We start from the raw sequence: 18941 nt of genomic DNA on the forward strand, positions 1-18941 counted from the left end.
GTAGCATTATTTCATTGGGAAACATTGTGATCCTTCATGTTCAACAGGTCAATATGGTCCCCCTATCTAGTTAAAGTCACGAACCAAACACAGTGGCCCACCTTCTGTCAGCTTCCCAAAAAACCCATAAACTCTGTTGGCTATCAGCCCTCCACAAATCTGCCTTGGACAGTGGCCAGCGAAAGGAGCAGCTCACACCTGACATGCTGCACAACTGGAAAGTGCTGCGGCGCCGTATGAGTAAATATAACATAAGATGTTGTTTGGGACAGAACAGTAGGAAGGCTGAACTGGCAGGAGTAACTCTCAGGAATTCTTGTTCTTGATTTCTCTTCCTATGAAGTAAAATTTCTATTCATGCCCCAGTTACTAAGCAGTAAAGAAGGGATAAGTAGTCAGGGACTAGGTGACAGAAATCTGTACCGTGACATAGGTACACAAAAGTTACAAGCCAAAGCTGTGCCCAAAAGCTAATGATGATAGAGACCTAACCAGTAAAAAGAGAAACAAATGAAAACTGGTGCACATGGTGCGTATGCAGAGGAATCTACGTTCTTTATTCTCTAGACATTGCCATGGTTACAAAGACTAATGACAGAAGAAAGCAACCCAGAGGTTCACATTTTGTGCACCCCTCAGGTCACTTTGCTGCCTCATGACATCCTCACTCTTCCTCTTCTATCTTCTTGCCATGAAACTCCCGGCTCTTTGCTCGGAGCTTGTTGACCTGTGACTCTGCAATGTCAGCCCGCTCCTCAGCTTCCTCCAGCTCGTGCTGGATCTTGCGGAACTTGGAGAGGTTGACATTGGACAGCTCCTCCTGTGTGGGGAGAGGGAGTTGGTGGTGAGAGCCCAGGGCAGGGGTTTCACTCCTGCTGCACCTCGGCCTTGCGGGGTTGCGGCTCTTCCCGGGGCGAAGGCACAAATCTCCATACCCCGCCACGGCTGCTTACACATAAGCCTCACACAGGCCTCCTCATCCTCCCTTATTCACGACCCCACTGTGAAAACCCTCACCGGTACTGTGTCACTAACTCCAGCAGTACTGTGCCACTCTTGGGGAGCTATTTCGTCACTTGGATTTGTCATGTGTGTTCTTATTCTCCCACTGCTTGCTGCCCAACTATCAGTGTGACTTACTAGGTTGAGAAAGACCCTGAAGCCTTCTGCTGTTGGTCAGCAGCAGAGATTCATGAACTTCTCAGTCAGTGGATGTGGGCCCTGGGTTTGTTTGCTCTGACCTCCTGTATAGAACAGGCTGCAGAGCTCCCCTCACTTCATCCCCCACTGCTGCAGAGTGCCCAGAGCTCAGCAAGGCCTCATGCCACGACAGTAAAACGGCATGGCCAAGGCTGTTGTGTCTTGGGAGTTTCTTTCATGCTCCTTTCCTGGTATTCATACTCATCTCGGGGAGCGTGCTGCCCCAATGGAAGGTGGCTCTTGCCCATCCTCCAAGCAATACTTACAGCCTCCTCAGCTTGTCTCTTGTAGGATTTCACCTTCATTTGCAGCTTGTCCACCAGGTCCTGGAGCCTGAGAATATTCTTCCGGTCTTCCTCAGACTACGGTGGTTGGTAAGCAGGAAGGAGAGTGAATTATTGGTTTCCCAACACGTGAGGTTAACAATTCCCCTTGGGGGTGGTGTCTGCAAAGTCTGACTTGCTGTGAGAAAACTCTATCAGCCCAAGGAGGCCTCCTGCCTTACCTGGTAGGTCAGCTCCTTCACCCTCCTCTCGTACTTGCGCACACCCTTCACGGCTTCGGCGCTGCGCTTCTGCTCAGCATCAACCTCCCCCTCCAACTCCCGCACCTGCAATGAGAAGCCCATCTTTGGAGCTTCCCCGGTACCTCTGCAAGGGACGTGCTCACTCACATGCACAAATACCAGCCCTACGCACTCTGGCCTCCAGCTTCTGGATTTGCTTCTTGCCTCCCTTCAGAGCCAACTGTTCGGCTTCATCCAGACGGTGCTGCAGGTCCTTCACCGTCTGGTCCAGGTTCTTCTTCATCCTCTCCAGGTGGGCGCTGGTGTCCTGCTCCTTCTTCAGCTCTTCTGCCATCATGGCTGCCTGGAGAGAGCAAGGGGCCAAAGCCATTTTGGGGCTGGAGGCAGTTTGGGGGAGAATACATCCACCATCAGCAGTGAAAGGAGCCCCCGACTCACATCTGTGATGGCCTTCTTGGCCTTCTCTTCAGCATTGCGGGCTTCCTGGATCGTATCCTCCATCTCACCCTGAATTTGGGCAATGTCTGTTTCCAGCTTCTTCTTGGTGTTGATCAAGCTGGTGTTCTGAGTAGCAGGAAAGACATGATTTGTACTGTTAGACCTAAGGCCTGCACATCAAGAGCTGAAAGCGTGAGTATTTTCTGGGAAAGTCTTTAATGCAAGAGTCCTCTTTAGAGCCATAGCAGCAAACCAGACATGGGTGGCTGGCTAGATTGGCCATATCACAACATAGCTCTTCAAGTGTTTACATAGTCATCACTTAGGAGATGCATAGCAATCTCATTCTGTGCTACCGCTTGTTGATGGGATTAATTCCCAGCAGAGTGCCTGACCTGGGTATGGAGGAGCTGCACACGTTCAGTGGCATCCAGAAGCTCCTGCTCAGCCACTTTCCTCGAACGCTCCGTCTGCTCCAGGGCTGCCCGTAGCTCCTCAACTTCTGCCTGCAGCAGGTTTGCTCTGCGCTCCACCATGGCCACCTGCTCCTTCAGGTCCTCCTGTGTCCTGAGAGCATCGTCCAAGTGTATCTGGGTATCCTGTGAAAGGGACAAGAGAAATTGCAAGGCCGCCGTGTGCACTTGGGTGCCAAAAATGTCAGGGAAGTCTTTTCCCTTTCTGTAGCTTTGCTGAACAGACCTTGAGCACTGCCTGTGTGTTTCTCAGGTTCTTTTGTGCCTCTGCCGCCACGCGGTTGGCATGGCTCAGCTGGATCTCCATTTCATTCAGGTCTCCTTCCATCTTCTTCTTCAGCCTCAGGGCTTCATTCCTGCTCCTGATCTCAGCGTCCAGGGTGCTCTGCATGGTCTCCACAATTCTGAGGTGGTTTCTCTTCAGCTGGTCGATCTCCTCATCCTTCTCTGCTATCTTCCTGTCAATCTCAGACTTCACCTGGTTGAGCTCAAGCTGGAGGCGCAGGATCTTCCCCTCTTCATGTTCAAGGGAGGCCTGGACAAGCCAGCAGGAACAGTGACTTAAACAACTGCTTCCTTTCCAAGTAATCTCTTATGCAGTACTCCATGAAATCTAGCCTTGCTGTCCTGCCACCCCTGCAGATAGCTACTCCCATACTTCCAGTCTGGACACCATTTGCTGCGTGTACCTCAGCTTCCTCCAGGGAGGCTTGGAGTTCAGACTTCTCCTGCTCAGTCTGCTTCTTGACTTTCTCCAGCTCGTGAATCGCCTTTCCTCCCTCGGCAATCTGCTCCGTGAGGTCGGAAATCTCCTCTGTGGGAACAAAGGGCAATGGCATGGTCAGGCACAGAGCAGAACGGGAAGGGATGACGAGCATCTTTGCCGACCTGCAGGCACAGACCCATGTGGAGCGGTACGTAGTGGCGGATAGTGAGAAAGCCCAGCCAGGAGCAGAGGGCCAGGCACTTACGCTGCAGGTTCTTGTTCTCGCGCTTCAGTGTTTCCAGGTGGTCCAGGGACTCCTCATAGGCGTTCTTCATCTTAAACAGCTCCGTGCTGAGAGAGCGAGACTCCTTCTGGGACGCTTCCAGCTCAGCCTGCGTTTCCTCGTACTTCTGCTTCCACTCTGCCAGGATCTGAAGACAAACAGGACCTCAGCATGCATGTGGCAAGCAGGAGGGCACGCTCTGCCCAGGAACCCCAGGGCTGCAGCCCAAAAGACCTTGTCAAAGTTCTTCTGCTTCTTATCCAGAGCTGCGCAGGCAGCATTAGCTCGCTCCACGTCAATCATCAGGTCCTCCACTTCATTCTGCAGCCTCTGCTTTGTCTTTTCCAGGGAAGCACATTTGGCATTGACGGCTTCGACATGTTCCTCTGCATCCTGCAGCCGCTGTGCCAGCTTCTTCCTGGGATGAGATAAGCACAGCTTCAGGTTAGAGCTTAGAGGGGAGCCAATTTTGTACTGTCCACGAGAAGGGAGGTGGGCACTTTGGGGGCTTTGAGCCTAGCGCTTTTCACAGTGTTTTTTCTGTTCCAAGACTGCATGCAGCCTAAAGGGTCTGTCACTTCTGTGTCCTAGCACCTCCTGAGTATTCAGACTGTCTTAGCCTTTCTAGGCTTGTCCTTCCAACCTACACCTTTTCCACAGCACACTCTTCCTTCCCCCGTTCCCTCCTCTGTTCACAAAGACAGTATATCCATGCCTTCATCCCCGCCCTGTCCTAACCCACTCTCCGAGACTCCAATTTCCAGTTTCCCTTGACTGTCTCAGTCTTCTCCAGCCGTTCGACATCCCACTTCTCACATACTTGGCCTCCTCCAGCTCCTCCGTGCGCTGAATAGCATCTGTCTCGTATTTGGTTCTCCACTGAGCCACTTCGCTGTTGGCCTTGGACAGGGCACGCTGCAGCTCCCCCTTGGCTTCCTGCTCCTCCTCATATTGTTCCCGGAGCAAGTCACAGTCGTGGCGAGCAGACTGCAAGGCGTGGGCCAGGGCGTTCTTGGCCTGTGGGGACATTGGGATTGGTAACCTGAACGCTTCTCTTGAGATGCCTCTTGACAGTGGAGTTGGAATGAAACTCTAGTTAGGCAAATGCAAAGCTGGCTGCTGATGCAACCTTCATCAATGTGTTCTGGAGGATCAGGATGAGTTAGTGGCAGGTGCTCTGGAACAGTAACCTGCTGCTTCTGTAAATGTTTTGACGTATGTGTCTGAATCCTGTCTCAGAATCCTGTCCGCACCCTCTCTGAATCCTGAATCTCTTATCACTCGAATCTCCCAAAAGCCTAGTGGATGACTTCCTCTTGCATCAAAATCATTACGCTTCTTTCCCTCTCTAGCCTATGAGCTGGGGCATATGCATTACCGGTGTTCTCTCCAGTACAGCATGTGTTTGGGGAAAGAATACTGGACCAATCCTGGTTTTAAAATATAAAATATTGTAGTCAAGATTTTCCAGATTCTTTTAGGGGCGATTACGCTTGTTGAAAGAATGGTTTTATCTCCCCCCGCACCCCCCCAAATCCTTTTACACTAAACATCCTCACCTTTGTTTCTTCCTCTAGATGTCTCTTGAGTTCCTCAATCTGTTGGGTAAACCCTTGCTTGCCCCTAGACAGCTGAGAAATCAGAGCATCCTTTTCCTCCACCTGGCGTGAATATTCACCTGGGAAGGGTAAAGTGAAAAAAAGTAACTAGACTATTAATAACATGACAGTTTCTGCCTGTAAAGCCATGTAATCAGGAGCGTCCTGGACAGGTTACACCAGTTGTCACTCTGTAGTCGGTGGTATGCTCATGGTGTGCAGATCCTCCCATTGCATCTCAGGAATGAGAATGCCTCACCTGATTCTGTCTGCAGACGAGCTCTTTGGGTATTGAGGTCATTGATCATGCGCTGATTCTGCTCCTCTTTGGTTTTAATCTCGCTCAGCTGGTCTTCCAGAGTGCGGCACATCTTCTCCAGGTTTGCCTAGACAGCAAATACAAGGAAGGAAAGGAAATGAACACCTGGACTCTGCCGTACCCTCACAGCAGGGATATTTTTATGAGAATGTGGCTGGTAGATCTAGCCTGTGTGCCATATCCTGGCCCTGTGAGCATGGTCTACTGCAATTCTGTACCTTGGCTTTGGAGACAGACTCCATGTTACTGGCCAAGTCGTCAATCTCCATCTTCAGCTCACTCTTCTCCTTCTCCAGCTTCTGCTTCACTCGCTGCAGGTTGTCGATCTGCTCCCCAAGCTCAGCTGTGCTGTCCGCATGCTTCTTCCGCAGGGCGGCAGCCGTGGCTTCGTGCTGCAGCGTGGCCTCTTCGAGGTCGCGGCGCATCTTCTGAAATTCTGCCTCACGCTTCTTGTTCATCTCAATCTGAGCCGCGGTAGCCCCTCCGGCTTCCTCCAGGCGCTCGCTGATCTCCTCTAGCTCCCTCGAGAGGTCGGCCCGATGCTTCTCTGCTTTTGCCCGAGAGGTTCGCTCTGCCTCAATTTCCTCCTCCAGCTCCTCAATACGAGCCTGGGGAACATCAGGGACCCTTCACACCCATGCCCTCCTCCTACCTGATGTCTTTCTGAAGGGCAGAAGAAAAGGAACAGAGGCTTGCCTGCAGCTCCTTGATCTTCTTCTGTAATTGCATGCCCATGGCTTGCTCATCCTCAATTTTGCTCTGGATCTGGCTGATTTCAAAGTCTTTCCTTTGGGCAAAGCAAAGCACGTTAGAGCTCAAAGGAAAAAGACAAGTGCACCAGCCCAGCACTCCGGTGCCCCACGGCCACGCTTACTTCTTCAGTTTCTCATCCAGCTGCTGCTTATCGTTTTCCAAATCCATTATGCTGTCATGGGCCAGCTTCAGGTCTCCTTCGAGTTTCCTCTTGGCTCGCTCAAGGTCCATGCGCAGCTTCTTCTCTTGCTCCAGGGACCCTTCCAGCTAAAAAGAGCAAGACCAGTGTTCTACCAGCCGGGTCTAACTCCATTCCTGCCCTGTTCTTGCTGTATGCACATGTGCTTACATCGTCCACTTGCTGCTCCAGCTTGGTCTTAGCTTTGGTCAGCGTATTGACTTTGTCCTCTTCTGCCTGCAGGTCGTCCAGGGTCTGCTGATGAGCCTCCTGGAGGGCTTTCTTCTCTTTTGTCAGCTTGGCAATGGTCTCGTCCAGGGCTGCCATCTCCTCTGTGAGGTTTTTCACCTACAAATATAAGCAATTGTCAAAACTGTATTGAAAACATGCCTGCTGGTTCAGTGAAATTTTCACTTTGCAATGCTGAGCTATGAGTTTTATTTTTCCTTTCACTGCTCAGACAAGGCCCAGCTCAAATGCTCCAAAGCCGACACAGGCTCTTTTCCTCCAAGAAGCAATGATTTTTTGACCCCTTATGTGATTCCCCATGTGTGTACCTTGTTTTCAGTGGCATGTTTTTCCTTCTCCACTTTGGCCAACGTTAACTCGAGGTCGTCAATATCTTTCTTCAGCTCTGAACATTCATCCTCCAGTTTTCTCTTCTTGGCTGTCAGCTCGGCATTAATTTCCTCCTCATCCTCGGCCCTTTCAGTCACCTCCTTAATTTTGGCTTCCAGCTGGATTTTGGTTTTGATGAGCTGGTCACATCTTTCCTCAGCATCAGCCAAGCTATCTGCTTCCTGGTGGGGAGACACAGGGTTTTGCGCATTGGAATGTTTCAGAGAGTCTCCCCTCTTTCTTCTATATCACTGAGTAGGCACGTGTTAAAATGGGGCCTGAACCGGGCCTTCCACTCCAGCAGCTGGACGTTCTTGCCAGCTGTCTCCTGGGAAACCTGTTCATCTGTTATCAGCATTGATTCCAAATTTTTTGTGTCTCTTAAAAATGCCTCACCGAGAGGGTACCTATGAGAATACCTCATGCACTCGCAAGGACAACAGAACAGTGGTCAGTTCAATTCCTAGTTTAAGCCAGAGCAAGGGCTTGGGGTCTTTTTTCCTGACAGAAAAAGTATTTAGTTGCTTTTTCTTTTTAATTGTCTCATTGAGAAACACATAATATTTGGGAAGTAATGGCTTTTCCATTTCTGAGAATAATTTCAACTAAATTGAAATGCATCACTCTTCTACGTGCATCAAAATTGCTGCAAGACCAACGGGGTTCTTGCCTTTGCCATCAGCTACCTCTGCGCCTTCTTTCCAGGCCACGCCTAGCATTTCCAGTGCTAACGAGTTGATCACTTCATTTGGTGTGAAGAAACTGCCTTTTCCTAACTGAGTTTGAATGGGACGTATCCATGTTCCAGTAAGTAGGAAAAGTGGGTTCTTCTCAGGTTTGCCTTTAGTCTGTCAGACAGATACACTGGTTTGAAAGTTCAGTAGATGGAGATACCTCCCTTCCAGCTCAGAGCTCACTGCTGTGGATTTCATGTTGGCTAGTGTTACATGGCTCTTTCCTCAGACAGTCTGCCATGAGACTCAACCACGCCCCTGCCAGCCCTGTTTACTCAACGTTAGAGTGCCTTAGACTGTGTGATTTATTCTGTCTTCTGCTGCACGTTAGTCAGCTTCCTGTGATTCTCTGCTTAGTCTTACGAAGTGTTCTGGCTGTATGACGTTCTTTTCCCAGGGACAAATGGACGGTGATACTCACCGCCTGTACTTGGAGCTGCAGGTCATTTTTCTCCTGCAGTAAGGTCACCATTTTTTCTTCCAGCTCCTTCCTCTTTGCCTCAGACTTTGCAAGCTCTTCCTTGGTTTTCTCAAATTCTTCCTTCATGTTGGCCATCTCCTTCTCAGATTCTGCACTCTTCAGCAAAGGCTTGATCTTGAAGAACAGCTTCATCCAGGGCCAGTGCTTCACGTTCATGAATGCACGAACGTTATACTGGATACAGAAAATGGATTCTCTGAAATGAAATTCACATGTGTATTGCATAGCTTCGGTGTGATTAATTTAAACTCAATTAACCCAGTACCATGAGAACACGATATATTGGTGAGAAATGACTACCTCCTCTCCACCATTCTCCGATACTCCACTCTCATCAGGAAACCCCTGCACCTGGCCTGTGTGCTAGTGATGATTTCTGCCAGCTTGTCATCCCTCATCTCCTCCAGCAGTCCCAGCAGTCCAGCTTTGAAAAACACCTTGAGAAACGAAATGTTGCAACATGCCATTTTCAAGTAGTATTGAATAGAGGCAGAGAATCTTTCAGGATCCTGAAGGAGACTTCAGTGGCCATGACCTGCCTCACCTTGGGCCCCCTTCCCAAACCCTCTGTCCAAGGGCCTACAAGCTCAGCTCCCTATGAGCTCAGCCCTTAGCATTCAGTTCTTGTTTGAGCTATGTTGTATGAATTGCGGCTTCAAGTTCAGCCACAGCCTCATCCACACGTATGCCTGGTCATGGACCCAGTGAGCTCTACCGTGACCTGTAGACTTTCTTTCCAGCTTGATGTTAGACCAATCTCATTACTGTAGATCTGTCCAGGAATTAATGAATAGTGCCTGGGCGTCATCAGCCTACCTATATCTGACCCTGACCAGTCTCAGAAACAAAAGCTTTATGGCTTCACATCAGACCTTCCTTATTGTCACAAACCTGTCTGATGATTTGGACTCTTTCTTGAACCTGACTACTATTCCAGGGTCTTCCCCAGTTGCCTTGCTTGGGTGGTGTGGGCCTGGGCACTTGCTGATTGAGGCCCCTTACCCTGACAGCTCTGTTATTTGTGCTGTGCTCCCTGCCCCTGATGGAGCAGCCCACCCTTACCTCTCCCTGACAAATTTTTAATACAGATCTTGTTTCTACCTTGGTGTGACCAAATCTGTACTGGGTGTGGTCCACATCAATGGACCCAAGGAGCTTTTCTGAAGCTTTCTTGCTGTCCATGAACTGACCTTCTGGAATAGCACTTGCATTAAGTACTCTGTATCTGCAGAAGAAAACAGAACATGAAGAAATCCCCATCACCAAAACCACCACTGTGATTGAACCCCACAGCCTTCTCAGACTATCTCATTGAACCAGTCTCATGCCTGGAGACAGTTTATGGTTTCAGAACAGGATATGGAGAGTTTTTACTATTAACTCTAAGTGCAAGATAATCCTTATCTCAGCAATGTCCTGTCGTCATGATCTGATGGTGAAATATTTTTATATTACAGCTCACTAACAATTTAAAGAATTATGTTTCAAGCATATAACAATACTCAGGCTATTCAGCTTGGTCTGAATGGGCAGAATGGTGTAGCTTTCTTACCTCTGTTTGAAGTCAGCATACAGGACTCTGCTGGGGAATCCTTTCCTACATATTCTGATCCCTTCCAGCACACCATTGCATCGCAGCTGATGCAGCACCAGCTCATGCTCCATGGCACCTAACAAACACCACCTTTAGTGACTACCCCGCTGTTTGACATTCAAGAGAAGAGCTTCCGCTGCTCAAGTTTTCCTCCTGTTGGATCCCCTTACCAGGTGTTTTTGTTTCATTTGGGATGATGCATCGTACAAAATGGGGGTGCGTGCTTCTCAGGTTAGCCATCAGCTTGTTTAAATTCTCCTGTGAGATCATGAAATTAAGTTTATATCATTAAGTGTAAGCACTAGAAACTTCATAGTGGATGTCTCAAACTGACTGTTTCAGGATACAGACCTGTCTTCTCTAACACATCTTGCAGAACTCTCAAAGAGAAACTTGGAAACTGAAGGCTCCCAGATTTTTGGTTTTGAAATTCTTTTCTAGAATAATGGTTAGTATTACTTTTCCTTGATGTCCTTATAAAAATACAGAGCTGCTATCTCACAGCTTTCCTTCCAGCTGGTATATCTTGTGGTATTTAGTTGGGCATTTTAAGTAGATGACATGTACTCTTGCTAAACATGACTAGCATCTGATTTGGCAGCTAAATATATAGCTACATATAAATAAAATTCCATCTTTTTAAATAGGTGGAATATTAGTACAGCCCATATAAATTGACTTTCTTAGTAGTAAGCCACATCAGCCAAATGGAAAACTTGAAAACATAACTGAAAACTGACCTCGAAATTCATTAACTTAATATAATTTAAAATTCATTCTCTTTCCCCATTGAAATGAAAACATTGCTTTACAATCTTAAAACATCAAGGCAACTTTTTTGCTTTTGATGTTTGATCTATTTTTTCTGAGTTCTACAATGTGTCAATACTGAAAATCTTCATAGATATGTAAAATGGTTATGGGAAATATCTCTGAAGTCTCCACAGAAGTTCTTAAGGAATTTCAGCTGATTTGTTATTCACTCCCAGTCTAAGTAGGTGAACTTCACCCTTTGGACATTTTTGTAGAATATTCAGAGAAGGTAATAACAAAACTAAGGCAAGTGGAAGAAAACAGCCAAACTATAAAAATGCAATATCAATAGCTAATTGGAAAAAAAAGATTGAGACAATAACTGACAGTTATTGTTCTGACTCTTGAAATAAAAGGAAGGCTATGCATGCAATGAGATAGAGATTTTGTGGTGTTCTAAGGGAGTAATTCCATAATTTCCAGGGATGGCAAGGGAAGGATTTTGGAGGATGAGCAGAGCTATGACCAAAATTGAAACACATCTTTCATATTAAGATTAAAACTCCTTTCCATCTTCAAAGAGATAACGAATTCTTACGTACCCGGAAAAGAGCTGAGACAGTCTGGAAAGAAGAACCCTTCTTCTTACCACCCTTCTTGCCACCACCACCAGCAGCCTCTGCATAATTGAAGAAAATTAGCCGATGACTTTAACCCTGTCTTTGAGACTCTCCTTTGTCCAGTATGAACACATGGGACATGGATTTTACTGAACTTACCTGCTTCCCCACCATAGTTGGCAAAGAGTAAAGCCAGTGTCTTCACAGATGATTTCTGGTACAACCCGATGACAGTTTCATTCAGGGGGTCTTTGTTCTTCTCCAGCCAGCCAGTGATGTTGTAGTCCACTGTACCAGCATAGTGCACCAAGGAGAAGTGGGCCTCAACCTTCCCTTTGGCAGGCTTGGGCTTCTGGAAGTTACTGGACTTGCCCAGATGCTGGTCATAGAGCTTGTTCTTGAAAGAGGTGTCAGTTGCCTTGGGGAACATGCACTCCTCTTCCAGGATGGAGAAGATGCCCATGGGCTGGAAGGTACCACCAGAAGTGATAGAGGAAAATGATAATGATGTGAAACATGTGCTATGAGCATCAAAGGTACCAGTGTAGCATCTCAGCCTCAATAAGGGCCTAAGTTTGTCAGCAGTTTTTCTCAGCCAGGGAGCTTACTTTTGCCTTCCCTTACCTTACTGCAGCCTGTCTTCACAGAACTCGTAAGAATGACTGTCCAGGTCAGGTTAGAATTGGGAGTAGAATTGGAGGGAGCAGTGGTAAACAGAAAAATAATCGGGCAAACCGCTGCAAGAGCTCCTGTTGTCTTGGGAAGTCAGGCAAGACAATATTTATTTCCCAAATTTGTCTGTGGAGTTCTGATTTGAGTCTTCAGAGGAAAAAGGAAAGGAGACTGACTCCAGTTTGTTTTAAAGAAGCCTGTTGGTGGGAGTCCAGGCTACCTTTTCCATGCTCAAAGACCAGGTAATGCAGGATTAATGACACAGATTTGCATTTCCTAATTTCTCTTCCATGGACTAAAATAAATTTCAGTGCAAATTACTTTGTTTAACTGACACCAAACGTCTGGCTCTGAGTTCCTTCTGAGCTGAATCTGGCTCAGAAACATCACAGAATTCCAAAATACATCATACACTTGTATGGAAAAGGTACCTTCTCAATGAGCTCAATGCAAGCAGCCAGGTCCATCCCAAAGTCAATGAACGTCCATTCAATTCCTTCCTTCTTGTACTCCTCCTGCTCCAGCACGAACATGTGGTGGTTGAAGAACTGCTGCAGTTTCTCGTTGGTGAAGTTGATACACAGCTGCTCAAAGCTGTTGAACTGCCCAAAGCAAGGAGAGGTGCACAGGTTCTCAAGGTATGGCAAACACCACAAGGTTTTGCTAGCATTCTCCTAATGCTGTTTGAAGTTCCCCAGCTGAAACACCACTCCATACCACACGTAAGAACGTGTGTTTCCATAGCAGGACTTCTATTGTAAAATTTACTGTCCCCAGAGCAATGTATTAGTATTACTTTGAAATCAAGCTAAAAGTAACACTTCTTTTTTACTGTGCTACTCAAAAGCAAACCCTTCAGTAACCTTAGCTGCAGCATCATGTCAGTGTCTCAGATCTCTGACCTCCCAGAGAGTGGAAACCTCCTCAGTGTTGCACACAAATATCTCTCTGCTCTCAGATCAAAAATCCAGGGGCTTCTCTGCTCTGACACAGAAGTCCTAGCATCATCTCTGCATTCACAACACAGGAAACATGCTGTGAACTTTCCCATAGCACTACCCTTCCCTTGACTCTTCCAAGAGCATCCACACCTTTGGCCCGCATCTGTGTGAGCCTTGGTCCTAGAGATGTCTCTTTGTTTGCAAAGCCTAAGACCTTTGCAAGCTCAAGGGCCTCTGAGACCATTTGTCAGAAAGCAGAGCTTTCTTCTACCTGTTGACAAAGTTGGAATCAAAGTGTTTGTTAGCAAAGCCATTTGAGGGTGCTGCGCTGGCAGAGAAGAGGGAGGGGTTTCTAGAAAACTGCATATGAGGAGGATAAACTTCTGAATCTTCTTAAAAAGCAGTGTGTTTCTGAGTTGTCATAACCCCTCCCTGGCCCTCCCTTGACCATGGTGCCAAATCCTTGTTCCTTACATCAAAGATCTCAAAGCCAGCAATGTCCAGGACACCAATGAAGTACTGTCTTGGTTGCTTGGTATCCAGCTGTTGGTTGATGCGAACAACCATCCACAGGAACATCTTCTCATAGACAGCTTTTGCCAGGGCACCAACTGCATTGTTCACCTAAAGCAAAGAAGAAAGGACCGGAGATACCTCCTCGGGTCAAAGAAGAACCCCCAAGTACTCTTTCAAGCCATGTATTTTCAACTTCCAGATTTTACCTGTGACACAGTTTGACCTTTGGTCACGTACTCATTCCCAACCTTGACTCGGGGATAACACAGGGCTTTGAGCAGGTCAGCTGAGTTCAGGCCCATCAGGTAGGCAGCCTTGTCAGCCACTAAAGAGGGGGAGAGACAAAAGCTTTTATCATTGTGCAATGGTTAGAATTTGGTCAGTGTGAACAATCCTGTTCATGTTCCAGAAATGGAAAAGCATTGGTCTGGATTCATATAGAAGGTCTGCACGGGAACATAAATTCTGGAAGCTAATGGTGGCCTTCTTTGAAAACAAGAACAGGTATGGTTTGGATAGAAATAGCTTGAATCTGGAGGTTCACAGAAGAACCCGAAAAACCTCTGGGAATACAAGGCACGCATGCAGCACATTCCTTTTATGTGGAAAGTGGATTTCTGCATAGCAAAGAAAGCAGGGTTTAATTCACCAAATATATGATTTCACATTATGGTGGCTTAGTAGTTGAAGGTTTTACAGAGAGAGAGATATCCTCTGTTGAAGTTCCCCTTTTAGGCTACGTCTGGTTTTGCAGTTTCCATTGGATAAAGTAATGGTATTTCCCCTGATCAGGGAAGCAGGAAGCAATTCTTGAGTTCGATAGACAATGAACAAAGATGTTTCTCCTCAGTGTTTTATGTGTTGATTCAGAACTATCTTTGGAGGCTAACATATCATCTCTGCAAACAGAGAAGTTCTTTGAACAAACCAGTTGCTAAATTTGCTGATACCCTCTGTCCCATCTGGCTCTGCCTGCTCCTCTCGTTGCTTCTGCTTGAACTTCAGGTTCCCGTAGTGCATGACAGCCCCTGTCAGCTTGTAGATGGCTGTCTTCTCATCAGCAGTGAAGCCCAGGATGTCAATGGCACTCTGCAGTCAAAACAATGAAGGAAAATGCGTGTTCTTGGTAGGTCACGTATGTCACCTTCGACAGCTGCAGTAGCTACCTTTTTGCTGTGTTACTTACATCTGTCGCCATGAGCTCCTCTTGGTCATCAATGCTGGGAACAGTGACCTCACCTTGGCTCACATAGTGGAAATCATAAGGGTTGGTGGTAATGAGGAGCATGTCTGAAAGCAGCAAGAGGCAAAACACAGGCTTAGTTTTGCCAGCCAGGTAACAGAGGGAACTGTTGCTCAACGATCACCCTCAAAAAGTCATGATGATCCTTCCTACCGATTAGCTCTGGCTTCTTGTTGGAGGTGATCTGATAAAATATGTGGTAGCTTCTTTCTGCCTTGAGCTGGAAAGTGACTCTGGACTTCTCCAGCAGATCTGGCAAGGAAGGTAGAAGAGTCAGGCACAGGAATGCACATGGAGGTGGGAATTTACAAAGGAAGGGATCGGGCCAGGGGAGTCTCTTACAAGTTTCAATGTCGGCAGAAGCCAGTTTGCCTGTGGCTCCAAAGTGGATTCTGATGAATTTGCCCTGTTAAGGAGAAACAGCAGCATTTCAGCCTAGATGGGTTCTTTTGACATCTCCTTTACGTGGAATACTGCCAGGACCATCACTTATCTTGCAAGGAGAGGGAGAGATTTTGTCCAAAGCAACAACTTACAAAGCGTGAGGAGTTGTCGTTCCTCACCGTCTTGGCATTTCCAAAGGCCTCCAGCAGTGGGTTGGCGCTGATGATTTGATCCTCAAGCGTTCCCTGCAGGATGATAATTATTGCTGGTTATCCTTCCCAAAAATCATGTCAGGAACAGAGGAAAGTGTTGACTCAAGCCAGCATCTATTCATTAATTATTTCATCCTCAAGCACTCCCTAAAGGATGATAAATATTTGGTTACAGTGTTTAGCTGACATGGCTATTACATGCCAAGTGTCCAGTCTGTTCCTCCTGACTCACCTGCATTTTGCCAGACTGCTCCTCCTTCTTCTTCTCCCCACTGGCTGCAATTGTTGCAAAGTACTGGATGACACGCTTTGTGTTCACAGTCTTCCCTGCACCGGATTCTCCGCTGCCAAAGCAAAGAGAGAAGCAGGGAGCGTGTGGTCAGGCAGGAGGTCCCCTGGTACCCGGCAGTCGGGCAGGGACCTGAGCAGGGAGTGTACATACGTGATCAGGATCGACTGGTTCTCACGATCTGTGAAAGAGGCAGAGGCAAAGGTGGTGTTGGTGGCATTCTTGAGTAAGATAGATCACAATGTGTGTGACAAATACAGGCAGTGCTTTTAGTGAGTATTATATGGCTGGATCTATCAAAGTTTGAATTTATTCAATGGTTTTTTCACCTCTGAGTATTCATTTAAGCTCCCTTTTCTGTCATTGAAAATGGACATTTCTTCTTAATTTAACCTGTTTCTCATATCAATCTCTGCTGGCAAATAATAGTGATGCAAGAATGGCTGTTCCTTTCATGTTATTTCAAGAAGCCTGGAGGATTATTTTCCTCAGAGAAGTCTGTTATAGACATTAGAAGGTTTTGGTATGACAGAAATTCCTGTAGAATCCTCAGAGATTAATATCAAATTTCTTGTTTGCCTTTTTAAGGTCTGTGCTGGTTTTGTTTTGGATAGAATTAGTTTTCTTCATAGTAGCTGGTACGGGAATATGTTTCTGATTTGTGCTGAAAACAGTGTTGATAATAGATGTTTTCGTTATTGCTGAGCAGTGCTTACACAGAGTCAAGGCCTTTTTTGCTTCTCACCCCACCTCACCACCAATTAGTCTGGGGGTGCACAAACAGTTGGGAGGGGACACAGCTGGAACAGCTGACCCAAACTGGCCAAAGTGATATTCCATACCATAGGACATCATGCTTAGTATATAAAGCTGGGCTGAAGAAGAAGGAAGGGGTAGGGGGACAGTCAGAGTTATGGCACCTGTCTTCCCAAGTAACCGTTACGTGGGATGGACCCCTGATTCCCTGGAGATGGCTGAACACCTGCCTGCAAATGGGAAGTGGTGAATGAATTCCTTGCTCTGCTTTACTTGCATGTGCAGCTTTTGCTTTATCTGTTAAACTGTCTTTCTCTCAACCCATGAGTTTTCTCACTTTTACTCTTCTGATTCTCTCCCCCTTCCCACCAGGGGGGCAGTGAGGGAGAGGCTGCGTGGGGCTTAGTTGCTGGTTGGGGTTAAACCACAACAAGGTCCCAGCAAGTATAACTAACTGCTTATACATCAGTGACTCCTCAAACGATTTAAGAATCTGAGATCAGTTTATACCTGTTTCCCTTTAAGAAAATACACTTTGTGAAGTCTGATTAATTAGGTTTCTTCTCTAAGTAGCACGGGGTTGTAGCCACTAGCTGTATGGGCCAAACGAATTCTGATCTCCCCCCTTCTTAACTCATTTGTAGCAGTGTAGAGATTTAATAAATGTTGGAAATGTCTAAACAAGAATTTTTTTTTTCTCCTTTGCTTAGTTTGCCTTTTCACCACTGAATTCAAAGGAACGAATTCTTTCTGAGGTTAGTTTTTTGTTGTTTTGGTTTTTTGATTCAGATTGTTTCTGCTCATTTTTTGTTTATTTCTGTCTTTACAAGTCTGTTTTTAAAGGCACTAACTAAGACAATGAAGAAATAACATAGCAAATGTGAAAAAATATGCTAAACTGCTTGTTACTCATGAACATGTTCCGGTGTTAAAAGTGGATGTCGAAAAGGAGAAAAAAACATTCAAATTAAAATTCTATTTTTATTCAATATTCAGGGACTTTTTTTAACAGCCAACATTATTATTCTATGATGTTCGGTAATGCCCTTGTGGAATCATGAAACAACTGTGGATGTATGACTATCAAGTCATTGATTCCCTTCTGCATATTGCAGTTTTGGTGCACATATTTTCATTCCTTTCTGGTCAAATAAATTCCATGCCTAAGAAGCAAATCCATTATACAGGAGTATTAACTAACAGCTAATTTGAAATTAAGGCATTTATCATTGTTTCCAGAGGTTGAAGCTTCTCTGGGATTTTGGCTCTTGTTCCATTCCAATAAATTGTAAATATCAGACAAACGCTTGAAAACAGATAATTTGCTTTTTCAAACAATGTCTTTATAAAGCCAGAACAGCTAGAAATTAAGCTTTTTCAGAGTTCTTTTAATATTTTCTGTCACCTTTTGAGTAAATCAGATCTCAATAATAGGTAGCGGAGAATTTTTGTTCTACCTCACTTAATTCATCCTATTAATTATTCCTAACTGTAGCGTTTTCAGTGCTTTTGTCTGCATGCTATCAATTAGTGTTTTAAAAATCAATAGGACAGAATTGTGTCTCATGCATATCGGCAACTGTTAAAATAAGGTAATTAAAGGGTCATGCTGAGGTTTACATCTCCACACACACAAATATTTAAAAAAAAATCCCAAATGTTATATTGCCATGAAGAAGCTGCCATTGTCTCACCAGTCAGCATGAACTGATAGGCGTTGTCAGAGATGGAGAAGATGTGTGGAGGGGCCTCCTGGCGCTTCTTGCCTCGGTAGGCCAACACCACCTCCGGGTTGTACACCGGCAGCCACTTGTAGGGGTTGACAGTGACGCAGAAGAGACCCGAGTAGGTCTGCGAGGAAGGGAGACAGCACGTTGGCTTCCACTTAGCCTGGCAGAGCAGTTCCTCCCAGCTGCCCAAAGGAAGATGCTGCTGGTACTTACGTAGATCATCCAGGCTGCATAACGCTCTTTGAGGTTGTACAGCACAGCGGGTTCGTGGAGGTGGGTCATCATGGCCATGTCCTCGATTTTATCGTACTTGGGAGGGTTCATGGAGAAGATCTGGTCTTCCTTCACAGTCAGGGTCTGTCAGGTGAAGAAAGAGATGCATGTATGTCAGCTGAGAGCTGAGACTGGGAATTACGTACAGTTTTTAAGCCTTGGTTTTTACTCACTTCTCCTGCTTCAGACTTGACAGTGACCTTCCCTGATTCTTTGCTCTGGATTGTCCCTTTCACAAAGGATTCCTTAGGATGCACCACAAAAACAGATGTCTTGGCATCGAAAGGCTTGTTCTGGGCCTCAATTCTTTCCTTTTCTGATTTTCGGAGATAAGGAGCTGCCTCCCCAAATGCAGCCATCTCAGCATCTGGAGAGGACATGGTTGCACTTATACAGAGGGCGCAGACAGCAGAGTACTCTCTAGGAAAGAAGATATGTTGAGTCAGTGAGTGACAGCTTTATGCATAAGAGAAGAAAACTTTTGCACTTTGATCTCTTCAAATATTTAAATAGGTATAAACAAGTCAAAAGTTAGATTTAAACTTCCCAGTCTTGGCTGACAATACTTGTTTACTTTTCTGAAATTAATCCTTAGACACATAGCTATATAACAAAGTATAGAACAGTTCTTTAGTGTTGCAGTATTGCAGT

The 18941-nt window shown here is 46.1% G+C and overlaps 1 protein-coding gene across 2 annotated transcripts; it reads right to left on the minus strand.

Annotated features, from left to right (window-relative positions):
• Window positions 1-664: 664 nt before the first annotated feature.
• LOC309411642 (myosin heavy chain, skeletal muscle, adult) lies at window positions 665-18670 on the minus strand (the record flags this gene model as incomplete). 2 transcript variants are annotated; one of them, XM_082008315.1, is made up of 38 exons in its annotated part: window positions 665-820; window positions 1467-1562; window positions 1706-1810; window positions 1899-2069; window positions 2165-2290; window positions 2560-2763; window positions 2864-3172; window positions 3327-3451; window positions 3609-3774; window positions 3861-4044; window positions 4447-4643; window positions 5186-5304; window positions 5484-5610; window positions 5762-6151; window positions 6240-6330; window positions 6418-6563; window positions 6646-6822; window positions 7032-7274; window positions 8248-8503; window positions 8608-8744; window positions 9409-9532; window positions 9860-9977; window positions 10072-10159; window positions 11257-11333; window positions 11434-11740; window positions 12378-12548; window positions 13362-13511; window positions 13610-13728; window positions 14354-14492; window positions 14590-14693; window positions 14800-14898; window positions 14989-15052; window positions 15183-15275; window positions 15475-15586; window positions 15685-15712; window positions 17982-18138; window positions 18231-18374; window positions 18464-18670. In XM_082008315.1, 38 exons carry the CDS (start codon window positions 18668-18670, stop codon window positions 665-667), a joined length of 5826 nt encoding a protein of 1941 aa, XP_081864441.1. The 2 variants fall into 2 exon arrangements, with proteins under 2 accessions (XP_081864441.1, XP_081864440.1); XM_082008314.1 differs by having other exon boundaries at window positions 11425-11740.
• Between the last annotated feature and the right edge of the window lie 271 nt (window positions 18671-18941).

The sequence above is a fragment of the Phaethon aethereus genome, assembly GCF_964289735.1.
Source record: "Phaethon aethereus genome assembly, chromosome: 18".
Classification (NCBI taxonomy): Eukaryota; Metazoa; Chordata; class Aves; order Phaethontiformes; family Phaethontidae; genus Phaethon; species Phaethon aethereus.